Below are 23,859 nucleotides of genomic sequence, written 5' to 3'. Positions count from 1 at the left end.
TATTGTGTGCACATGAATGATATCTCCTTCCTTGGTCTAATGTTTCTGTACTTTAGGTTTGCTATATAGAGCTGTCACTCTGAAGACAGATGGATGATGACTGACATTTGATTGTCTTGCTGTCCTGCCTGATGACCAAGTTTAGTTGCTTGTCTTGATGTCTATCTATCTGAACATACACTGACTGTACTGTATCTCTCCCCCCAGGCCTCAGTTACTGGTGCTACTGAAGCTGGATTCAGACCTGGGGGTGAAACACCCTCGTCTGCTGTCCTTTACCACCCAGCTAAAGGCAGGGAAAGGTCTGACCATCGTCAGCTCTGTGTTGGAGGGCACCTACATGACCCTGGGGGCTGAGGCCAAGAGCGCAGAGCAGGTGAGAGACACTCATATCACATGACCAGGGTGGCAGAGAATCAGTGTTCAGACCAGGTGAGGTGTCCAGAACAGCCGCAGTTGGAACAGATTCACCCTTGGCTACTGATTTCTCAGACCCGTGCTCGCTGGAAGCAGGTGTAATTTAGCCACCCACTCAAAGAGTAAAGAGACTCCATCTGCAGTTTATAAAGCCAGGGGAGGATGGAGTTCTCAATTAATTATCCCATAACAGAGAACTCTGCCACCTGCTGGGAGGTCAGATGGGTGCGCTAAAATATCAGAGGCAAGTCGTTAGAGATGAATAATATACTCAGTAAGTTACAACCTTAATTTACAATCAAACTGGTGAAGAGAAATACATTATCTCTGTTCACCTCACTCTCTGTCCTCTTCCTCATCCCAGATTACAGTCTGATGAAAGCTGCCTTTCTGTTTTTGCTCTGTCATGCTACCCTCCAGCCATGGTCAATGAAACATTCTGACTGGTCTAATTCAAGCACAAAGATGTCAATAAAACGCTATGCAAGGCCAAACTCCACTGGCTCTGTAGAGATTCCTGCAGTGAGCTGTATAGATGTTTCCACTTATTAGCCACACATGTTAAAACGTGATTTTGGTCACTCACTCTTGACTTCATGTCCAAGTTTAGAAAGCATTCATAAAGCTTACATAACAACTACGAAAAAGCGATCATTGGGGATTTTCCTTCATACTATCTGCATACTTTGCGTAGTATACTTGCATCAAAATGTTTCATCTACTATCAGTGTCTTGCAAATGTAAAAAATAGTATTTATGGAAACTATTTATTTCACTCTCTTTCATCCATTTTCCTCCTTCATCCTCTTTCCTCCTGGTTGTTCCTCTTTGCTTGGTGCAGAATGTCAAGTCGGCCATGCATGCAGAACGTACCAAAGGTTTCTGCCACGTGGTGGTGTCCTCTAACCTGCGGGATGGTTTCTCCCACCTGATTCAGTCGGCAGGGCTGGGGGGCATGAAACACAACACCGTCCTCATGGCCTGGCCTGGGGGCTGGAAACAGGCTGAGGACTCCTACCCCTGGAAGAACTTCATCGGTCAGTAGTACATTTCATACTCTACTATACTCTACCATACTTTACTATAATAGTCTACAGTACATTTTAGTAGTATCATCAAGTATGTCATACTAACGTAGTTTCTCCTGAAGACATTCACATACATTTGAAAAATACCTACAGTTGAAGTCGGAAGTTTACATACACCTTAGCCAAATACATTTAAACTCATTTTTTCACAATTACTGACATTTAATCCTAGTAAAAATTCCCTGTCTTAGGTCAGTTAGGATCACCACATTATTTTAAGAATGTGAAATGTCAGAATAATAGTAGAGTGATTTCTTTCAGCTTTTATTTCTTTCATCACATTCCCAGTGGGTCAGAAGTTTACATACACTCAATTAGTATTTGGTAGCATTGCCTTTAAATTGTTTAACTTGAGTCAAACTTTTCGGGTAGCCTTCCACAAGCTTCCCACAATAAGTTGAGTCAGGTTTGTAGGCATCCTTGCTCGCACATGCTTTTTCAGTTCTTCCCACACATTTTCTATAGGATTGAGGTCAGGGCTTTGTGATTGGCCACTCCAATACCTTGACTTTGTTGTCCTTAAGCCATTTTGCCACAACTTTGGAAGTACGCTTGGGGTCATTGTCCATTTGGAAGACCCATTTGCGACCAAGCTTTAACTTCCTGACTGATGTCTTGAGATTCAATATATCCACATCATTTTCCTTCTTCATGATGCCATCTATTTTGTGAAGTGCACCAGTCCCTCCTGCAGCAAAGTACCCCCACAGCACGATGCTGCCACCCCCGTGCTTCACGGTTGGGATGGTGTTCTTCGGCTTGCAAGCAACCACCTTTTTCCTCCAAACATAACGATGGTCATTATGGCCAAACACTTCTATTTTTGTTTAATCAGACCAGAGGACATTTCTCCAAAACGTACAATCTTTGTTCCCATGTGCAGTTGCAAACCGTAGTCTGGCTTTTTTATGGCGGTTTTGGAGCAGTGGCTTCTTCCTTGCTGAGCGGCCTTTCAGGTTATGTCGATATAGGACTTGTTTTACTGTGGATATAGATATTTTGTACCTGTTTCCTCCAGCATCTTCACAAGGTCCTTTGCTGTTGTTCTGGGATTGATTTGCACTTTTCGCACCAAAGTACGTTTATCTCTAGGAGACTGAACGCGTCTCCTTCCTGAGCGGTATGATGGCTGCGCGGTCCCATGGTGTTTATACTTGCGTACTATTGTTTGTACAGATGAATGTGGTACCTTCAGGCATTTGGAAATTGCTCCCAAGGATGAACTAGACTTGTGGCGGTCTACACATTTTTTTCTGAGGTCTTGGCTGATTTCTTTTGATTTTCCCATGATGTCAAGCAAAGAGGCACTGAGTTTGAAGGTAGGCCTTGAAATACATCCACAGGTACACCTCCAATTGACTCAAATTATGTTAATTAGCCTATCAGAAGCTTCTAAAGCATGACATAATTTTCTGGAATTTTCCAAGCTGTTTAAAGGCACAGTTAACTTAGTGTATGTACACTTCTGACCCACTGAAATTGTGATACAGTGAATTATAAATGAAATAATCTGTCTGTAAACAATTGTTGGAAAAATTACTTGTGTCATGCACAAAGTTGATGTCCTAACCGACTTGGCAAAACTATAGTTTGTTAACAAGAAATTTGTGGAGTGGTTGAAAACGAGTTTTAATGACTCAAACCTAAGTGTATGTAAACTTCCGACTTCAACTGTAGCTAGCTACATTACATGGCCATAAGTATGTGGACACCCCTTCAAATGAGTGGATTCAGCTATTTCAGCCACACCCGTTGCTGACAGGTGTATGAAATCGAGCACACAGCCATGCAATCTCCATAGACAAACATTGGTATTAGAATGGCCCGTACTGAAGAGCTCAGTGACTTTCAACATGGCATCGTCATAGGATGCCACCTTTCCAACAAGTCAGTTCGTCAAATTTCTGCCCTGCTAGAGCTGCCCCGGTCAACTGTAAGTGCTGTTATTGTGAAGTGGAAACGCCTAGGAGCACCAACGGCTCAGGCGCGAAGTGGTAGGCCACACGAGCTCACAGAACGGGACCGCCGAGTGCTGAAGCGCGTTAAAATCGTCTGTCCTCGGTTGCAACACTCACTACTGAGTTCCAAACTGCCTCCGGAAGCAACGTCAGCACAATAACTGTTAGTCGGGAGCTTCATGAAATGGGTTTTCATGGCCGAGCAGCCGCACACAAGCCTAAGATCATCGCCATTGGACTCTGGAGCGGTGGAAACGCATTCTCTGGAGTGATGAATCATGCTTCACCATCTGGCAGTCCGACGGACGAATCTGGGTTTGGCGGATGCCAGGAGAACGCTACCTGCCCCAATGCATAGTGTCAACTGTAAAGTTTGGTGGAGGAGGAATAATGGTCTGGGGCTGTTTTAAATGGTTCGGGCTAGGTCCCTTAGTTCCACTGAAGGAAAATCTTAACGCTACAGCATACAATGACATTCTAGATGATACTGTGCTTCCAACTTTGTGGCAACAGTTTGGGGAAGGCCCTTTCCTGTTTCAGCATGACAATGCCCCCGTGCACAAAGCGAGGTCCATACAGAAATGGTTTGTCGAGATCTGTGTGGAAGAACTTGACTGGCCTGCACAGAGCCCTGACCTCAACCCAGGCCTAATCGCCCAACATCTGTGCCCGACCTCACTAATGCTCTTGTGGCTAAATGGAAGTAAGTCCCCGCAGCAATGTTCCATCATCTAGTGGAAAGCCTTTCCAGAAGAGTGGAGGCTGTTATAGAAGCAAAGGTGGGACCAACTCCATATTAATGCCATTTATTGTACCTTGAGTGAGATTTTGTTTTTTGTTCCGAGAATATCAAGCAAGTGAATGTCTTATGGTAGAGTCAAGTGTTTTTCCTGAGCAAATGACCTGACCCAGAGTCTGTCAAAATTGTGGGACCTAATTATATGAGTTTCTTGTTATGTGGGTTCCTTATCCCACAGAGACGGTGAGAGAGACTACGTCAGCCCATCAGGCCCTGCTGGTTGCTAAGAACATTGACAAGTTCCCCAGCAATCAGGACCGTCTGGAGGAGGGCACTATAGATGTGTGGTGGATTGTCCATGATGGAGGTCTTCTCATGCTGCTGCCTTTCTTACTGCGCCAACACAAGGTACTATGGCAGTGGCACCATATACCCATGGGTACTGTTGCTTTGTAAAAATGAAGTAAAAAAATAAACAGCATTCTAATGGAGGCCAGGTTTTCACAAAGTTAATTGCAGGGGGCCATTAAACAATTTCCACAACTGATATTGGACCTAAAGCACTATAGCATTTAGACCAGTTTCACAGACACACATTGTTTCTTTCCTTCTATCTACAGTGAGGGGAAAAAAGTATTTGATCCCCTGCTGATTTTGTACGTTTGCCCACTGACAAAGAAATGATCAGTCTATAATTTTAATGGTAGGTTTATTTGAACAGTGAGAGACAGAATAACAACAACAAAATCAAGAAAAACACAAATGTTATAAATTGATTTGCATTTTAATGAGGGAAATAAGTATTTGACCCCCTCTCAATCAGAAAGATTTCTGGCTCCCAGGTGTCTTTTATACAGGTAATGAGCTGAGATTAGGAGCACACTCTTAAAGGGAGTGCTCCTAACCTGTATAAAAGACACCTGTCCACAGAAGCAATCAATCAATCAGATTCCAAACTCTCCACCATGGCCAAGACCAAAGAGCTCTCCAAGGATGTCAGGGACAAGATTGTAGACCTACACAAGGCTGGAATGGGCTACAAGACCATCGCCAAGCAGCTTGGTGAGAAGGTGACAATAGTTGGTGCGATTATTCGCAAATGGAAGAAACACAAAAGTACTGTCAATCTCCTTCGGCCTGGGGCTTCATGCAAGATCTCACCTTGTGGAGTTGCAATGATCATGAGAACGGTGAGGAATCAGCCCAGAACTACACGGGAGGATCTTGTCAATGATCTCAAGGCAGATGGGACCATAGTCACCAAGAAAACAATTGGTAACACACTACGCCGTGAAGGACTGAAATCCTGCAGCGCCCGCAAGGTCCCCCTGCTCAAGAAAGCACATATACATGCCTGTCTGAAGTTTTCCAATGAACATCTGCATGTTTCAGAGGAGAACTGGGTGAAAGTGTTGTGGTCAGATGAGTCCATAATCGAGCTCTTTGGCATCAACTCAACTCGCCGTGTTTGGAGGAGGAGGAATGCTGCCTATGACCCCAAGAACACCATCCCCACCGTCAAACATGGAGGTGGAAACATTATGCTTTGGGGGTGTTTTTCTGCTAAGGGGACAGGACAACTTCACCGCATCAAAGGGACGATGGACAGGGCCATGTACCGTCAAATCTTGGGTGAGAACCTCCTTCCCTCAGCCAGGGCATTGAAAATGGGTCGTGGATGGGTATTCCAGCATGACAATGACCCAAAACACACGGCCAAGGCAACAAAGGAGTGGCTCAAGAAGAAGCACATTAAGGTCCTGGAGTGGCCTAGCCAGTCTCCAGACCTTAATCCCATAGAAAATCTGTGGAGGGAGCTGAAGGTTCGAGTTGCCAAACGTCAGCCTCAACCCTAATAACTTGGAGAAGATGTGTGGGACAAAATCCCTCCTGAGATGTGTGCAAACCTGGTGGCCAACTACAAGAAACGTCTGACCTCTGTGAATGCCAACAAGGGTTTTGCCACCAAGTACTAAGTCATGTTTTGCAGAGGGGTCAAATACTTATTTCCCTCATTAAAATGCAAATCAATTTATAACATTTTTGACATGCGTTTTTCTGGATTTTTGTTGTTGTTATTCTGTCTCTCACTGTTCAAATAAACCTACCATTAAAAAATTATAGACTGATCATTTCTTTGTCAGTGGGCAAACGTACAAAATCAGCAGGGGATCAAATACTTTTTTGCCTCACTGCTATCTCTCTTTTCCATGTCCTCCTCTGTCCCAGGTGTGGAGGAAGTGTAAGATGCGGATCTTCACCGTAGCTCAGATGGATGACAACAGTATTCAGATGAAGAAGGACCTGCAGATGTTCCTTTATCACCTCCGTCTCAATGCTGTAGTGGAGGTGGTGGAGATGGTAAGCAGCTGCAGTCACACTTACTCAATCATACTTGTTATATTGGATTAATAAGAAACCATTTGTCAGGGTTTTGCCCAAAATATTGTGCCAAATTCTTCATATTGCTTTGTATTTCTGTCCTCAGCACGATAGTGACATCGCAGCCTTCACCTATGAGAAGACCCTGGTGATGGAGCAGCGCTCTCAGATGCTGAAACAGATGCAGCTGTCCAGGAATGAGAGGGAGAGAGAGGTAACGTGCTGCTTTACTCTGTCTTGTTCTGTTTAACCCGGTCATTATAACCAGGTGGTTCAGTAGTGGATAAAGCATAATTTATTTTGACAAGCAAACACATAATCACTGCTTTGAATGTTAACTGTAGGTCTATGCACTGTGTTTAAAACAAAGACAAAGGTTGCAGTTCACACACGGGACAGACTATATCTGTGGTCCTTGCTGTTACAGTAGTTCTTTACTTCCTTGTTGTGGGGGGCTCGTAATATTGGCTGACTGTTGTGACATTTTGGCCTGTCCTGATTTCCTGCTGCTGTGTTGGATGTTCTGGGCTTGCATTGGATTGGGCTTCAGATTCAGAGCATCAGAGACGAGTCGCGTAACTCCATCAAGAGGAAGAAGTCATCAGTGGTGGAGACACTACAGGCCCCAAACACACTACAGGTCCCAAGCCTGTCCATATCCAGGGACATGCGAGTGGATGAGGAGGTAGCCAAGCAGCCATGTGATGTCCCATAAACATCCCATAAGCATCTCCCTCTCCCTCGCCACCCTCTAGTCTAGCTCATACCTGTATCTGACATGGACAGAGCCACAGTTATTAAATACCAAAAAAATTGCTGTGATTTGGGAATTTTGGGAAATCTTAAGGAATGACAGAGATGTTCCAGTAGAAGCGTACTCCAATTCTGTATGTGTTTCTGGAAGCAGTGCTGGGAAGCATTGCTCTGAATGAATTTGTCTGTGACAAAATAAGTATTAAATGGAACTGAATTATAGGATCTCAATGGCTGTGGCCCTCTGTGTCATTGTCACCGCATTCCTCGATCAACTTACCTGAGAGTTATCGGCTTTGTAGCAGCTATTAGACTTAGTTCTAAAAAGATTGTTCTAAAAATATCTAAGAATTTTGAGCATTTTAGAAAACTGCCAACCCCAAACCTTTAAGTAGAAATGTAGTCCCATTTTTCCTCATATTTTCCATATGTTTCAACTTCACTACAATTTATTTGCGCTATGTTTTTATTATTGTTTGCTGTAGTACACTTCATTTTGTTTCTATCTAATGCATTGTTTTTATGTCACTTTGTTATTTTCATGTTGAATCATTGAAATGTATTTCATGACTTTTCCATAGAGGAGACAAATGAAGTAATGCAACAATGAGAATATCATCCATAATACATTGTGGATCTATTGTTAGGAGTAACATTATCATTCTTGTCGAATGCAAAACTAGGATAATCTCCATTCTACAGTTGTGCCAGCCTCCTGATCCTGTCTGATGGGAGGCACCACTTTGTTTAGCATCCTGCCTTGGTCTGTAGTGACACCAGTGTTATTCCCCAGGCTCAGCTGATCACTAAGCTGGGCACAAACTCCCACGCCAGCCTCAACGACAACGCTACCGCCACGCCCGACCACCGCGTCCACATGACCTGGACCAAAGACAAGCTGATCGCCGAGAGGAACCGTAACCGCGGCGAGCCCAACGTGGGCGTGAAGGACCTGTTCAATATGAAACCGTAGGTATCTCCCCCTAGAGGCTCCAGGCTCACACTGCAGCACGCTGTTAGACCAGAAGTAGCCCTTTCAAACTCCTCAGTCTAACCGAGCCATGCTGTTCTGTACTGGCCTTGTAATGGTAGTGTGAAATCCATAGATGCACCTGTCTACTGCACATATACTGAATCATAGCTACAGTAGCTACTGTTATTTGAAATAGTCTGTCATGTACCATTACTTGAACTAGTCTTTGTTCTTAGGATGTTATATAGTGAATAACCTGTCATCAGTCTGTAATCCATCATTGATGCCCAGTTGTCCCTATTTGTATATGAAAGAATGTGATTAACCTTTATGTTTTGTTTCCTCCCTTCTAGCGAGTGGGAGAGTCTGTAAGTCAAGTTTCCCTTTGTCTCAACTGTGACAGTGTGTGCGTGCCTTTGTGTGTGTGTGATCCTTTCCATGTCATGACCTTATAGTTTTTATTGGAGAAGCGAGGGTTGTCTTTCTTCACTTCTCTCCTCCTCGCAGTTGATCTGCATGGAAAGGATAACGTTCTCTCTGCATGCATGACCTTGCCTAACTTGCCTAGACTGTTTGCTATAATCATAAGTATATTATATACACTGCTCAAAAAAATAAAGGGAACACTTAAACAACACATCCTAGATCTGAATGAATGAAATAATCTTATTAAATACTTTTTTCATTACATAGTTGAATGTGCTGACAACAAAATCACACTAAAATTATCAATGGAAATCAAATGTATCAACCCATGGAGGTCTGGATTTGGAGTCACCCTCAAAATCTAAGTGGAAAACCACACTACAGGCTGATCCAACTTTGATGTAATGTCCTTAAAACAAGTCAAAATGAGGCTCAGTAGTGTGTGTGGCCTCCGTGCCTGTATGACCTCCCTACAACGCCTGGGCATGCTCCTGATGAGGTGGCGGATGGTCTCCTGAGGGATCTCCTCCCAGACCTGGACTAAAGCATCCGCCAACTCCTGGACAGTCTGTGGTGCAACGTGGCGTTGGTGGATGGAGCGAGACATGATGTCCCAGATGTGCTCAATTGGATTCAGGTCTGGGGAACGTGCGGGCCAGTCCATAGCATCAATGCCTTCCTCTTGTAGGAACTGCTGTCACACTCCAGCCACATGAGGTCTAGCATTGTCTTGCATTAGGAGGAACCCAGGGCCAACCGCACCAGCATATGGTCTCACAAGGGGTCTGAGGATCTCATCTCGGTACCTAATGGCAGTCAGGCTACCTCTGGCGAGCACATGGAGGGCTGTGCGGCCCCCCCAAAGAAATGCCACCCCACACCATGACTGACCCACCGCCAAACCGGTCATGCTGGAGGATGTTGCAGGCAGCAGAACGTTTTCCACGGGCGTCTCCAGACTCTGTCACGTCTGTCACGTGCTCAGTGTGAACCTGCTTTCATCTGTGAAGAGCACAGGGCGCCAGTGGCGAATTTGCCAATCTTGGTGTTCTCTGGCAAATGCCAAACGTCCTGCACGGTGTTGGGCTGTAAGCACAACCCCCCACCTGTGGACGTCGGGCCCTCATACCACCCTCATGGAGTCTGTTTCTGACCGTTTGAGCAGACACATGCACATTTGTGGCCTGCTGGAGGTCATTTTGCAGGGCTCTGGCAGTGCTCCTCCTTGCACAAAGGCGGAGGTAGCGGTCCTGCTGCTGGGTTGTTGCCCTCCTACGGCCTCCTCCACGTCTCCTGATATACTGGCCTGTCTCCTGGTAGCGCCTCCATGCTCTGGACACTATGCTGACAGACACAGCAAACCTTCTTGCCACAGCTCGCATTGATGTGCCATCCTGGATGAGCTGCACTACCTGAGCCACTTGTGTGGGTTGTAGACTCCGTCTCATGCTACCACTAGAGTGAAAGCACCACCAGCATTCAAAAGTGACCAAAACATCAACCAGGAAGCATGGGAACTGAGAAGTGGTCTGTGGTCACAACCTGCAGAACCACTTCTTTATTGGGGGTGTCTTGCTAATTGCCTATAATTTCCACCTGTTGTCTATTCCATTTGCACAACAGCATGTGAAATGTATTGTCAATCAGTGTTGCTTCCTAAGTGGACAGTTTGATTTCACAGAAGTGTGATTGACTTGGAGTTACATTGTGTTGTTTAAGTGTTCCCTTTATTTTTTTGAGCAGTGTATAACATATATACCTTGATGTATCAGTTAGTGAGGTGTGATATTGATACTAAAGGCAAATCATCAACGTTCTATCTATACTGTAGCATGTCTATTGAGGCATTCAATATACAATGACTTAGCGTAGCTAATTGGCTTACTGTCCATTCTTGGTAAGCGTGTGATTACATTTGAGTCACTTATCATGACGCCGTTAAGTCACTTATCACGGGTGTGATGTCATGTTTATAATAGCATCCTGTAGTAGGATATAAGGCATAGTCTAAGGTTGTCTCAAATGGCAACCTATTCCCTATATAGTACACTACTTTTGACAGGGCCCATAGGGCTCTGGCCAAAAGTAATGCACTATAAAAGGAATAGGGTGCCATTTGGGACACAGCCCAAGTAGCAGACATGTAAGAATTGTTATTGCTGAGTTCAACCTGTACTCTCATAGGAACCAGTCTAACGTGCGGAGGATGCACACCGCAGTCAAGTTGAACGAGGTTGTGGTCAACAAGTCCCAAGGAGCTCAGCTGGTGCTGCTGAACATGCCTGGACCGCCCAAAAACAAGGGAGGAGACGAGAATTGTATCCTTTTTTTTTAAACCACTAGTATACTCTGAACTGGACAACTGAGTGTCCACTTAGTCAGTATCATCTTACAGTAATATAGACTGACATGGATGGAAGCTATACGTTACATTGGACACCATAAAGTAGTTTGGGGCATCTCCAGCTGAATGAAATTCCAGACAATTTTAGGTTATTGCCCCCATTATTTTTACTTTTGACAATTCAAATGATTGTACCATAGATGCCATTAGTACTCTTCCACATCAATTTCTATATCCAGACTGCAGTTGTTTCTCCTTGACCCCATGGCCTGTAGACATGGAGTTCCTGGAGGTTCTCATGGATGGGCTGGACCGGGTGCTGCTTGTGCGTGGAGGAGGCAGGGAGGTGATCACCATCTATTCTTAGCGCCAGCAGATACAGGGCGGGCATGGTGCAGCCTCAGAGCCTCCGGTGGGGCCATCCAGCCAAGTGGCTGGGCCTCAGCCTCTGCCACAGTGCCAGGAGAGGAGCTGGGCGCCCCCTACAGTATGGGAGGACAGTAGGGGGCTGCCTCCACTCTCAGAGCAGGCTGAGCACACACCACTGCTGACTAGCGGAGGACATCAGAGGGCACTGGATCATCCTCCCTTTTTATTTCTTGTCGTATCCTATTCTGGTTTTCCATGTCAGTCGTTATGAATAGTTATTGTTTCAGTAGAACAAAGTGCATGAGTAATGATTAGAATAGATAGAGACGTCCTCTGATGACATAGCTCAAGGCACTAATGCAGTATGGTCTAGTCCAGTGATTCCCAAACTGGGGCGAGGGGTCAGCAAGGGGGGTGTGCCCCCCCAAAAAAGAAACGGTCCGGCTTTCAACTTACTCTTGAAAGTTGTAATAGTAGAATTGCAATTTCGAAATTGGGTAGTTTTCCTCTTGTCATTGCATACCTTAGAGAGCTATTTATAACTTGTCAGAAATGTCCAGATCTAGCCAATGTCAGTGTCAGCTTTAAACCTGCAAAAAAAAATGTTTTTAACGCCAACGAGGGGTGTGTACCGTTTTTGTCATGAACAGTGCTTTTGCCCATAGAAATAGACGGGGGGGGGGACAGGATGTTCCACAATGCTGGAAGTGGGGCCGGAATTAAAAAGTTTGGGAACCCCTGGTCTAGCCTTTAGCTGATATGGGATATAGCTTGTTCAGTTCAGATGGTAGACAGGTGTTTAAATCCCAGGTTGGACAGCCTACTACAGTTGTGCCCTTGAGCGAGCCATTTGTCGTGAATTGCCTCAGTATCCAGTTGTGTATATGAGCCATTTGTGCAAAACACCATGAATTATGAAATGATTAAATGTCCTCACAAATTTCACTTATTAAGATTTGTTTGAGCACTATTGTCTACTAAATGACTAAAATGTACATTTATTTTATATTATAGGAATACAGCATTTTCATCTCAGCTTGATGAAATACACAATGGCATAGGGAGGCCACAATACAAAAATTTAGTTTTGTTATACTAAATTAGATTGGTTGTTTTATTTTACAGGACTATTTAAGGTCATTATTATGTAATTAACATTTTTACCATAGTGTCTATGTAAATACCTGATAAAACAGCTTTAAAATAAAGCCATAGCCAGGATATATGGATATGCTTTACACAATAGTTTTGTATTTTAAATAGTTCTTACCAAAGCAAAGCTCTTGAGATTTTTGTTGTCCATTGTTGTGACCAAACTTAATATACTGTACATTAAGATAATTACCTGGCTTTATTTGATCTAATCATATGACAGGCCTTTATGGTTTGGATTCTGTGTCAGAGATGAGGCAGAACAGAAGTCAAACTGTACAATCTGATCCTCAAATGGCTATGGTTGCTATGGTTGTGTCCCAAATGGCACCCTATTCCCTATGTAGTACACTATTTTTGACCAGAGTCCTACAGATGTAGGATCTTAATTTGAGCCAGTTTGCTACAGCAGGAAAATAGTCCTGCAGCAACAGGAAATGTGAATTATTATGTGGCTTATAATTAATGGACATTTTTGTAGGGGTTGATACATTTTTCGTAAGTCAAAATCAAGCCTGAAATTTCAAAGTGTAAATTACAAACTTTAGAAGCCTTTCTAAACCTTAAATACACTACAAGTTTGACATTTCCTGTCATCAAATTAATATCCTACATCTGTATCTGCCCTGGTCAAAAGTAATGCACTATATATGAAATGGATTGCCATTTGGGAGGCAGCCTATCATTTAGGTGTTATATAGGGAATGAATGGTACAGTACATTGGGTTATATAATATAATATAATAATAATATATATATAATATGCCATTTAGCAGACGCTTTTATCCAAAGCGACTTACTGAATAGTGTATAACCGAGTGACATAGTGTCCATGTCATGTCACATTTTGCTGCACAGCACGACGTGTTAGTTGTCTAGTGCAACATTAGACCTACTGCACTGTATGCCCTTGTTGTTTCCTTTTTCAATTCACTCAATCAGGTGACTGACTACTGTTTACATATCACCGTGTAATAGGAAACAGTAGAGTACCTTATTTAATTGTCTGTGATGCTGTGTACTGTGCTCACCAACTGTGTGGCAGCACAACGTCAGATTCCAACAGTACATGTACATTTCTATAGGAAAGCAGCCATGGTGTGTCGATATTGAGATCATTAATGTTTCTTTTATTGATTAATTTAATGTACTGTGACTGTCTGCACTCTGTCAACAGATTTTGGATGTGAATTCATGTGTTTCCCGTGGGATACTGTAAACGTTTATTTTTGTCCCCATTAAGTATTGCAGGTGAACATAGGACTATGGGGTCAACATTGTTCCTACATTGTTGTACTCTCCACCAGTGGTTATGCTGTCTACAGTACCTACCTATATGTTTGTTTGAATGTTTGAAGGTTATAGTGTGTTTTGAGGGAGCCTGTATGTGTCTGCACCATATGAAATTATGTTATTTGTCACAAAGATTTGGCTGATGTTGTTTTTACAATGAGTTGGCTGAATATGCACGAGCTATAAGACTATGACCTGCTCTATGACATGGTGTCTAAATCCATCATTTAAGACAGATGGTAGATGAATTCAGATTGTTTTGCACTATTTTGTATTAAACTATAGATTTATTTGACGGTATTGCATATTGCTGTCCTATTATATACTGTAATCCACCTTATAGAAATAGTCAGAGATCAAGTACAAACATGTCAGCTGATTTTCCTCATATGTACTGATACGAGCCCTATAGGTTCAGATGTGCCAAATATATTTTGAATTAATGAATGACAGAGTTCATGTATTTCAATTTAAAGTTATCAGCATATCATTATAATAGTATAGAGTATCTGATATCTAAAAGTAAACTCTTAAGACTCATAAGTGTTTATTGAAAACTAAAATGAGAAATTTCAGCAAATTTCCCTCTACATCAACAATCGGTAGGTAGCATAATATTCACTGTTTCCTTTCATCTTCTGTAGTTCTTTAGACTTTTTTTTTTCTCCCTTTTGTGTAAATTGTATTGAGAAAATCGACTGTTTGAGAAGACTTGACTGTTGGAGTTTGAGAAAATGAATGAATTTGCTGAAAGTTGTCCTTACCATTTCATAACGTGTGATTCCATAGCTGTCATTGTATCTATAATTGACCATAACTGTTTAGGAATAAACAAGCTATAGCCTACATATTTAAGAGACTGTGTGTATAATGTGAATAATGACTGGGGCCATGTAGAAGTTGTACCAAGTTCTTGTTTTTATGTTTCTGGGTTTTTTGTCCAGCAGAGGGTGTTGCTTGCAATAGAAAAATGTCTCAAAACACTTTAATGGAAAGGTCTTGGTGGCAATCAGAATAATGTGAAAACCTCCCACTGTCAATAACTTGCAAAGGCTTAACACTCGTGACAGTGAGAACTAAACTGGACCAGTCAGTTATCAGTAGCAATTGAAAGGCTTTCATTAAATTGGGACTTGAAAACTGTACTGCACTCAGTTTTTACTCTTATCCAACATCCACTATCATAGCCTACCATAAAAACATAATGACATACATTTGAAAACACTTTCCAACATGTAGCTGTTGAAGCACATCCTATGACATTTCCCATGATGATGTCTTATTTGTTGCTTGGGCGCTTTCCGCTGGCAAGGATTATTATCATGTGGCTGGGAATCAACGCCAAACAACCTCAAACTGTCCCAAAAGCCCAGCACAAACAGCTACTGTGTTAAACCAACTTATGTAAGTCCTTCCAGACTAAAGGGTCACAGACGCAATGCTAACTAATGTTCTAGAAAGAAGTATAATGCCTCTAACAACATGCATTTGTATCCCAAAGCACATGAGCGTTTAATTCAAGTGAGCCATGTTTATTGATATTAATGTTGTTTGTGATTAGTGTTTTCCCAATTAGGACAGTACAGCCACCCGTTACTTGTCAGAGAAGCCCTCACTAAAACTCTCCTACCTCACAGACAGTTCTCAAATACGGGTGTGCTGTGATGCGTGAGCAAACCAGACAAATTAGGAACTGAGGATTGGCCAGGAACTTACAGAAAAACTAAGATCTCCATGGTGTTTTCTTTCCCTTTATGGGTTAATTATTATCACAAGATGTTATTAAATTATTTTTCACTTACTTGGCCCGACTTATAAATGGCATGATGGGGGTGTTATAATGCTGTACCATATTAGCCAGATTTCCCTGGGACTTCTAGAGCCTTGCACTGGATGTCTTGTTCTCTTTTTAGAGTCTGACTGGGGAAGGGGAAACCTGTTTTTGTTCTCTGTCTGCTTTTAGCATCCTTACAGAAATGATGCTATGAGAACTGAACTGAACAAACTGATTTAGCATTGGGGTTGCAGAAGGGTGACGTGGTTTGAGATTATACAGTTACATTGGAGAGCTTTATGTCACACTCAAAACAGTTATCAAACTTCTCAGCTTTTGTGTGTACTTTGCCAAGACTTAGTTTCACTGTTATCTTTAAACATTTAATGTAGGAAGCCCCCATCCCAAATCCATGCCCCACCTCACCTCTCCTAGATGTTTGATGGTCTGTGACTAAAGAGAGCAGACTGTGGCCCTTTCAGCTCAGTGTCACCCTGGGTACCCCACAGATATCAACCTGTTCAAAGCCTGACAGAATTATAAAAGAATGGGTCCCATTTCTCACCATTGTACACACCCAGAGCCCAATCCCAGAGCCTAGTCTATAAGAGGTTGCTTCAGAGACATGGGGAGGGAGGAGGCAACCTTCTATGGAAAGTGTTTTTCTCACTCACATTATAGACATTTCCCTACAGGCATTATTGTATGGCTTTATTGTGTGCAGGAGGACACTTAAGATGGCGTGGAGTAGCCTAGTGGTTAAGAGCATTGGGCATTGGGCCAGTAACTGTAAGTTCGAATCCCTAGACCAACTACAAAATCTGTAAGTGGCCCTTGAGCAAGGCACTTAACCCTAATTGCTCCTGTATGTCGCTCTGGATAAGAGCATTTGCTAAATGACTGAAATGAAAATGGAGTTTAGCTGTTTACCATACAGTAGATCACACCATAAATTGATTAAAACTTAAATATGTTTATCACAAACTGCGATACTACCAGAGATTGTAGCAAATACTGGGGGCTAAAGTGTGTATTTGTAGGGAGGCTGTGTGTGCGCAGAATGTCCATGGAACATGTACATTTTGTGGCTTATTTTTCTCCATATTTGAAAGCTTCTTTGAAATCATCTTGTGCTCAATCAGATTTGAACTGATTGAATTGATTAAGATTGGTAATGACAATTGCTGACCCATGGTTTGAAAGATCAGAATTACATGCACTGTCCTGATTTATCCCTCCTCTGCAAGCTGCCAGCTAACCCAGTCGCATCCCACAAATAGCATTCCATACAAGTCACATTTCAATTTTTTTCAAGCACTGTGAATACAAAGGCTGTTCTTGGGGAAAATCCACTTTTCAGTACATAAGCCATTACCGCGGTTACCAAAGCAATCAGTCAACAACCTATAACAACCGTAGGGACACAGCAGGGGACCTGGCCTCCCATCATGTAAAATAAAGCAAGTCTCACTTCTAATTTCTCACCATGTAGGCCGACTCAGAAACAACGCAGGCATTGGGAAAATATTAATCCACTCTCCACTTTTAAGCCTAAAATGACCAATTCAAACTCACTCTACTGTAATGAGTATGCTAAAACTGTGGAGTTGAATAGGCTTACAACATAAAATGGAAAAGGCTTTATTTATCTACCTCTGAGAAGGTTGATAGTGGTTTCAGATACTGATACTAATGCTTGTGATGGCCACTTCTAAATGCCTACGGTGTGATCCTTCCTTAGCCACAGTTTGTTAACCACAACATACAGGTTTGTCATCATGGGCAGATTGGCGATTAAGAGTACACTGTGAATGGAATCCTTGACCCTGGAGATCAAATGAACAGTGAATGAATGGACAGTGTCCTGCTTGCCCATTGAAACTCCAATTCCTTTACACTGCCTCAAACAGTTAGATTTGGAACCGTGTGAAATTTCCAAGAGGATGCAGGCCTGCGGCATCCTAACCTCCTATAGACTTAAAATCCCCACCCTCTCTACTTCACTAACAGCTACCTCCGCTGCCACGCCCTGGATATGACATCGCACAAGAATGTCACCTGCCCTTCCACAGAGCCTCTTTCACCACCAGCCACATGTGCAAAGTGTGCCCTAGGCAAATCACTTTAAGTCATTTGAAGGACATTAACATTAAAGTTGATTTTACCCTCATTCTAAATTTAGCCAATCTAACTAAACTTGTTGAGCGCCTCTTTGTAACATCTCTATTGGTGTCTAGGACAGCATACCGAATCTCAGATCAAGAATGTGCACATTTTTGTTGTATGAATAAAGAGAGGTCGTTGTTTGCTAGGTTTCGATGGAGAACAAAATTACTTAGGCTTTGATAATGTATCAGCTGCATCTTGCTGAGAGTGGAATTCAACTAAGCCCTGGGATGTAAAGTAATGTTCTCAGTGCTTAGTTATCATCAGAATGCTTGTCGAAGGTGCAAGTGATGTGAAGAATGTACACTCAGTGCAGACTGAGGAATGGGTGTTACTTTAGATTCAGTTGGGGTTACTAGATTCAAACTGGGATAGGTGGGTGCAAAAAGATAAAGAAGCATGCTATGACTGCAATCTTTCTGTCAGATTACTCTATTGGTGATAAATCGGCTGTGATGGGTGATTTGAAAGAGTCAGGCGCAGGAGGGTAAATCACAGAATACAGAGTTTATTCCGGAAAACAGTTACGCAGGATAGCATCAAACAGTCCAGTGCGCAAAACAGGGGCACTGGAACAAATACAGGCACATAGGGAAAATATTCCCCGGCAATACAAAATACACGTAGCTCAACCGAGCTACTCTCTCCTCACATAGAATAATCACCCACAAGGACAAGGGGTCAGAGGGAACACTTACACAAGTACTAATGAGGGGATATGAACCAGGTGTGTGTAAATGATAAGACAAAACAAATGGAATGATTATATGAGATGCGGCAGTGGCTAGAAGGCCGGACACCGGCCTCGGGGACGGCCAGGAGAACGCGGAGCAGAGCGAGCCGGATGGCGACGGTGGAAATCCCGCAACAGGGAGGGATCTAGGATATCCCTCACCGGGACCCAGCACCGTTCCTCCGGACCGTACCCCTCCCACTCCACGAGGTACTGAAGGACCCCCACCCGACGCCTCGAATCCATGATGGAACGGACGGAGTACGCCGGGGCCCCCTCGATGTCCAGAGGAGGCGGAGGGACCTCCCGCACCTCAGACTCCTGGAGCGGACCAGCCACCATCGGCCTGAGGAGAGACACATGAAATGAGGGGTTAATACGATATAATGGGGAAGTAATAACCTATAAGTAACCTTGTTGATCCTCCTCAGGACTTTGAACGGCCCCACAAACCGCGGGTTCAGCTTCCGACAGGGCAGGCGGAGGGGCAGATTCCGGGTCAAGAGCCAGACCCAATCACCCGGTATGAAGACCGGGGCCTCACTGCGGTGGCGGTCAGCGTTGGCCTTCTGACAACACACTGCGCGTTGGAGGTGGACGTGAGCAGTATTCCATGTCTCCTCCGCGCACCGAAACCAGTCATCCACCGCAGGAGCCTCGGTCTGGCTCTGGTGCCACGGTGCCAGAACCGGTTGATAACCTAAAACACATTGGAATGGCGTTAGGTTAGTGAAGGAGTGACGGAGAGAGTTCTGGGCATATTCGGCCCATGACAAGAACCGACCACTCCCCCGGCTGGTCCTGGCAGTAGGACCTGCCCATTACTCTCGGGGAGGAAACCAGAGGTCAAGCTGACCGAGACCCCCAGACGTTCCATGAACACCTTCCAGACCTTGGTCAGACACTATGTCCTCTGGTACCCCGTAGTGCCGGAAGACGTGTGTAAACAGGGCCTCCGCAGTCTGCAGGGCCGTGAGGAGACCGGGCAGAGGAAGGAGGCGACATGCCTTGGAAAAGCAGTCCACAATGACCAGGATGGTGGTGTTACCTTGAGAGAGGGGCAGATCAGTCAGGAAATCAATACTTAGGTGAGACCATGGCCGTTGTGGAACTGGTAAAGGCTGTAACTTACCCGCTGGGAGGTGCCTAGGTGCCTTACTCTGGGTGAACCCCGAGCAGGAGGAGACATACATACACCCTCACGTCCTTAGCCAAGGTAGGCCACCAGGACTTTCCGATCAGGCAGCGCACTGTACGCCCGATACCTGGGTGACCAGAGGAGGGGGACGTGTGTGCCCAGTAGATCAGACGGTCACGGACAAGAGCAGGCACGTACTGCAGCCCAGCTGGACACTGAGATGGAGATGGCTGTGTGCGTAACGCCTGCTCTATATCCGCGTCCATCGCCCATACTACCGGCGCCACTATGCAGGAGGCCGGGAGTATGGGGGTGTTGTCTCTGGGCCTCTCCTCTGTGTCGTACAGCCATGACAGTGCGTCTGCCTTTATGTTCTTCATACCCGGGATGTAAGATAGAGTGAAATCAAACCGAGTGAAGAAAAGGGTTCACCTGGCCTGGCGAGGGTTCAGCCTCCTCGCTGCCCGGATGTACTCCAGGTTACGGTGGTCCGTCCAGATGAGGAAAGGGTGTTTCGCCCCTTCGAGCCAATGCCTCCACACGGTCAGGGCTCGGACAACAGCCAACTGCTCCCAATCACCAACGTTGTAGTTCTGCTCTGCCGGGCTGAGCTTCTTGGAGAAGAAGACACAGGGGCGGAGCTTGGGTAGGACAGTGCCTATCCCTACCTTGGATGCATCCACCTTCACTACGAACAGTAGTGATGGATCAGGGTGGGCCAGTACCAGGGCTGAGGTGAACAGACCCCTCAGGTTACTGAAGGCCCTGTCAGCCTCAGCAGACCAGCGGAGCCAGGATGGCCCACCCTTCAACAGAGATGTAATGGGAGCTGCGACCTTGCCAAAGCCCCGGATAAACCTCCGATAGTAGTTGGCAAAGCCAATAAAGCGCTGCACCTCCTTAACCGTGGTTGGAGTCTGCCAATTATGCACAGCTGAAATGCGATCTCCCTCCATCTCCACACCTGAGTTGGTAATGCGGTATCCAAGGAAGGAGACGGACTGCTGGAAAAACAGACACTTTTCTGTCTTGGCATGAAGGTCATTTTCCAACCGTCGGGCCAACACTTTGCGAACCACGGACACGTAGTGGAATACACCAGAATGTCATTGATGTAGACCACTACACCACAACCAAGCATGTCCCGAAACACCTCGTTCACAAAGGACTGGAAGACGGATGGAACATTCATCAAACCGTAGGGCATCACCAGGTATTCATAATGCCCTGTGGTTGTGCTGAATGCTGTTTTCCACTCATCCCCCTCTCGGACACGCACCAGGTTGTACGCACTCCGGAGATCTAATTTGGTGAAGAAGCGCACCCCATGCATTGACTCGATCACCGAAGGAATGAGGGGGAGAGGATAACTAAATCGTATCGTCTCCTTGTTCAGTGATCGATAATCTATGCAAGGGCGCAGACCGCCATCTTTCTTCTTCACAAAAAATAAACTTGAGGAGGCGGGCGAAGTGGAGGGACGTATAACCCCCTGGCGCAGGGACTCAGTGATGTATGTCTCCATAGCCTCCTTTTCAGCCTGTGACAGGGGATACACATGACTCCTGGGAGGCACAGCGTCTACCCAGAGATTTATCGCGCAATCCCACGCCCGATGAGTTGGTAACTTGGTCGCTTGCGTTTTGGAAAACGTGTGCGCCAAATCGAGGTATTCGTGGGGAATGCGCACGGTGGAGGTACTGTCTGGACTTTCCACCGTGGTTGCACCAACGGAAACACAGAGACACCTACCCTGACACTCTTGTGACCACCCCGTGAGAACCCTCTGCGGCCATGAAAAGGTGGGGTTGTGCAGTGCTAACCAAGGAATACCTAATACAACAGGGAAAGCAGGAGACTCAATAATAATACAAAAGTGACTTGCTCGTGATGAGTCTCGTGGGTAACCATAGTGACTGGTGCTGTAACTTCCCTAACAAACCCGGACCCTAATGGTCGACTGTCAAGTGCTCTTATGGGGAGTGGAATGGATGAAATGCCTAGACTGTGCGAAAATGACCTGTCCATAAAGTTCCCAGCTGCGCCTGAATCTACTAGCGCCTTTCACTGGGGAACTTCACTGTAATCAGGAAAGTGGATGCGTAGGGTACAGTGCGCAGCAGAAGGCTCTGAACGAGTGTGGGTGTTCGATACCTGGGGTGACGCAAGAGTGCCCTGCCTGCCGCCTCCAGACCCAAAAGAACGCTGATGACACTGGTGCTGTCGTCCTCCGCTCTCTCGGATCGCCGCTCCATCAGTTCGTGATCCGAGTCGAGCGGGGTTGGAACGGGCAGACCCCCTCCAGCACGTCCTCTGAAGGCTCCTCCTTCATTCGAGACCGCGTTGGCCCACTCCAGGGCTTTCCCCGAGAGGCAGGAGACGAGGGCGGACACCTTCTCCCGCTCCGATGGGGCCGGGCTGATGCTGGAAAAATAGAGCTCCAGTTGGAGGAGGAATCCCTGGCAGAGAGCAGCTGTCCCGTCGAACTCCCGTGGTCGGGATATATGGATCCCTCTGGGTGCTGGGGTGTGGGTGGCTGGATCCGGTCGCCCAGCTGGTCTCGACAGATCGGGTCCTCTCCTCTCCAGGCGTTGGACGACCTGGAGAATCCAATCCATCGCTTCTCCCAAGCTGGCTAGCATCATCGAATGCTCCTGGACACGTGCCACGACTGCAGGCATGCGCTTCTCTCCCGCTGACTCCATAGCGGGTGGGTGCTTCTGTGATGGGTGATTTGAAGGAGTCAGGTGCAGGAGGGTAAATCACAGAATACAGAGTTTATTCCGGATAACAGAGTTACGCAGGATAGCGTCAAACAGTCCAGTGTGCAAAACAGGCGCACTGGAGCAAATATAAGCACATGGGGAAAATATACCCCAGCAATACAAAATACACGTAGCTCAACCGAGCTACTCTCTCCTCACATAGAACAATCACCCACAAGGACAAGGGGTCAGAGGGAACACTTATACAAGTACTAATGAGGGGATATGAACCAGGTGTGTGTAAATGACAAGACAAAACAAATGGAATGATGATATGAGATGCGGCAGTGGCTAGAAGGCCGGTGACGACGAACACCGAAGCCTGCCCGAACAAGGAGAGGAGGCAGCTTCGGAGGAAGTCTTGACATCGGCGGAACATTAATTACCAACTACTCATTCACAATCTGCCAAGGGAGTAATGGGTTAACGCTATAGGTCAGGGATTGTGACTTGTGAGAGACAGCCAATAGCTGACCAATGGCAATAACAGGGGAACTAGAGCCACTGCTGTATCATTAGCTAGCTGTGTCTTGTCTCAACCTGAGGCCCTTGCCGCTACACTTAACCCCAGGGGTCGGAGGTCGGCTGACACCAGACCTTGTTGACAACAAATTATTTATGTTGAGTGGCTTCATTTAGAAAAGGCTCTGTGACCTGGCTTGTTAAAGCATGGTACAGAACAGCCAAAGGATCATTATATTGCAGGGGGGGATAAAGAGGTTGAGGAGACAGGTGCTGCTGCTAAAAACAAATACCTCATGCAGGTGTCACGACTCACAAGCCTTAAAGCCTAATGAGAGGAAACCCCCCCAAAATGGAGATGGGTGGTATTTGTGGTTCCAAAAATAAGTAGGCGTAACTTTTACGCAAGTGGCCCAGGTCACTGCTAAACTCTGAGTAATATCTGTAGTTAAATCTAGGCCTTGAATGAAATACTATAAATCAGATGTGTTATACATTTTTAAACATATTGTAAGAATTACATGGCACCGAATTATATGATGGTACAATGCCGTCTCTATACTGGAATAAATGCTCTTTGTAAGTTTCAGCAGAACATCTTCATTGACATAACAACAAATCAGTTATCTAAGATCGATAAGATCTAAGATCTAACCCTGTATGGTATTGTCCTTGGGAGATTAGAAGAGCATGTAAACTCCAATCATCATGACTGCATTCTCCACAGTTTAAAGGTAGAGTAGGGAACCTTTACCACAAAACCATTATCATTCCAACACCTACTAACTGTAGGTTATTAACATCCCAACCCAACTATTTTCACTGAAACCAGCCTTTTCTGTGTTCTTGGTGAGAGAAAGGTTGTTACAGGCAGATAGCTGTGAATGCAGCTTTGGGCCAGTATGATTCTTACAATGTTTGCTTGTC

At 45.0% G+C, this 23,859-nt stretch overlaps 1 protein-coding gene across 2 annotated transcripts in view; it reads left to right on the top strand.

The window, feature by feature from the left end:
- LOC121535279 (solute carrier family 12 member 7) overlaps nucleotides 1–11,938 on the top strand; it is a 37,108-nt gene extending 25,170 nt beyond the window's left edge. The window contains exons 17-26 of one of the 2 annotated variants that reach the window (XM_041842168.1): nucleotides 208–376; nucleotides 1,259–1,454; nucleotides 4,441–4,610; nucleotides 6,432–6,563; nucleotides 6,691–6,798; nucleotides 7,135–7,269; nucleotides 8,131–8,306; nucleotides 8,664–8,678; nucleotides 10,921–11,054; nucleotides 11,356–11,938. In XM_041842168.1, coding sequence (XP_041698102.1) covers nucleotides 208–376; nucleotides 1,259–1,454; nucleotides 4,441–4,610; nucleotides 6,432–6,563; nucleotides 6,691–6,798; nucleotides 7,135–7,269; nucleotides 8,131–8,306; nucleotides 8,664–8,678; nucleotides 10,921–11,054; nucleotides 11,356–11,447 — 1,327 coding nt within the window. In that variant the 3' untranslated portion in view covers nucleotides 11,448–11,938. The remainder of the gene's footprint in view (nucleotides 1–207; nucleotides 377–1,258; nucleotides 1,455–4,440; nucleotides 4,611–6,431; nucleotides 6,564–6,690; nucleotides 6,799–7,134; nucleotides 7,270–8,130; nucleotides 8,307–8,663; nucleotides 8,679–10,920; nucleotides 11,055–11,355) is intronic. The other variant, XM_041842170.1, reaches the window with a different exon arrangement.
- The last annotated feature ends 11,921 nt before the right edge of the window (nucleotides 11,939–23,859 follow it).

Source organism: Coregonus clupeaformis, chromosome 21 (genome assembly GCF_020615455.1).
Source record: "Coregonus clupeaformis isolate EN_2021a chromosome 21, ASM2061545v1, whole genome shotgun sequence".
NCBI lineage: Eukaryota > Metazoa > Chordata > Actinopteri > Salmoniformes > Salmonidae > Coregonus > Coregonus clupeaformis.
The sequence above is the reverse complement of the archived record's forward strand: the minus strand, read 5'-3'. Positions and strand labels throughout refer to the sequence as shown.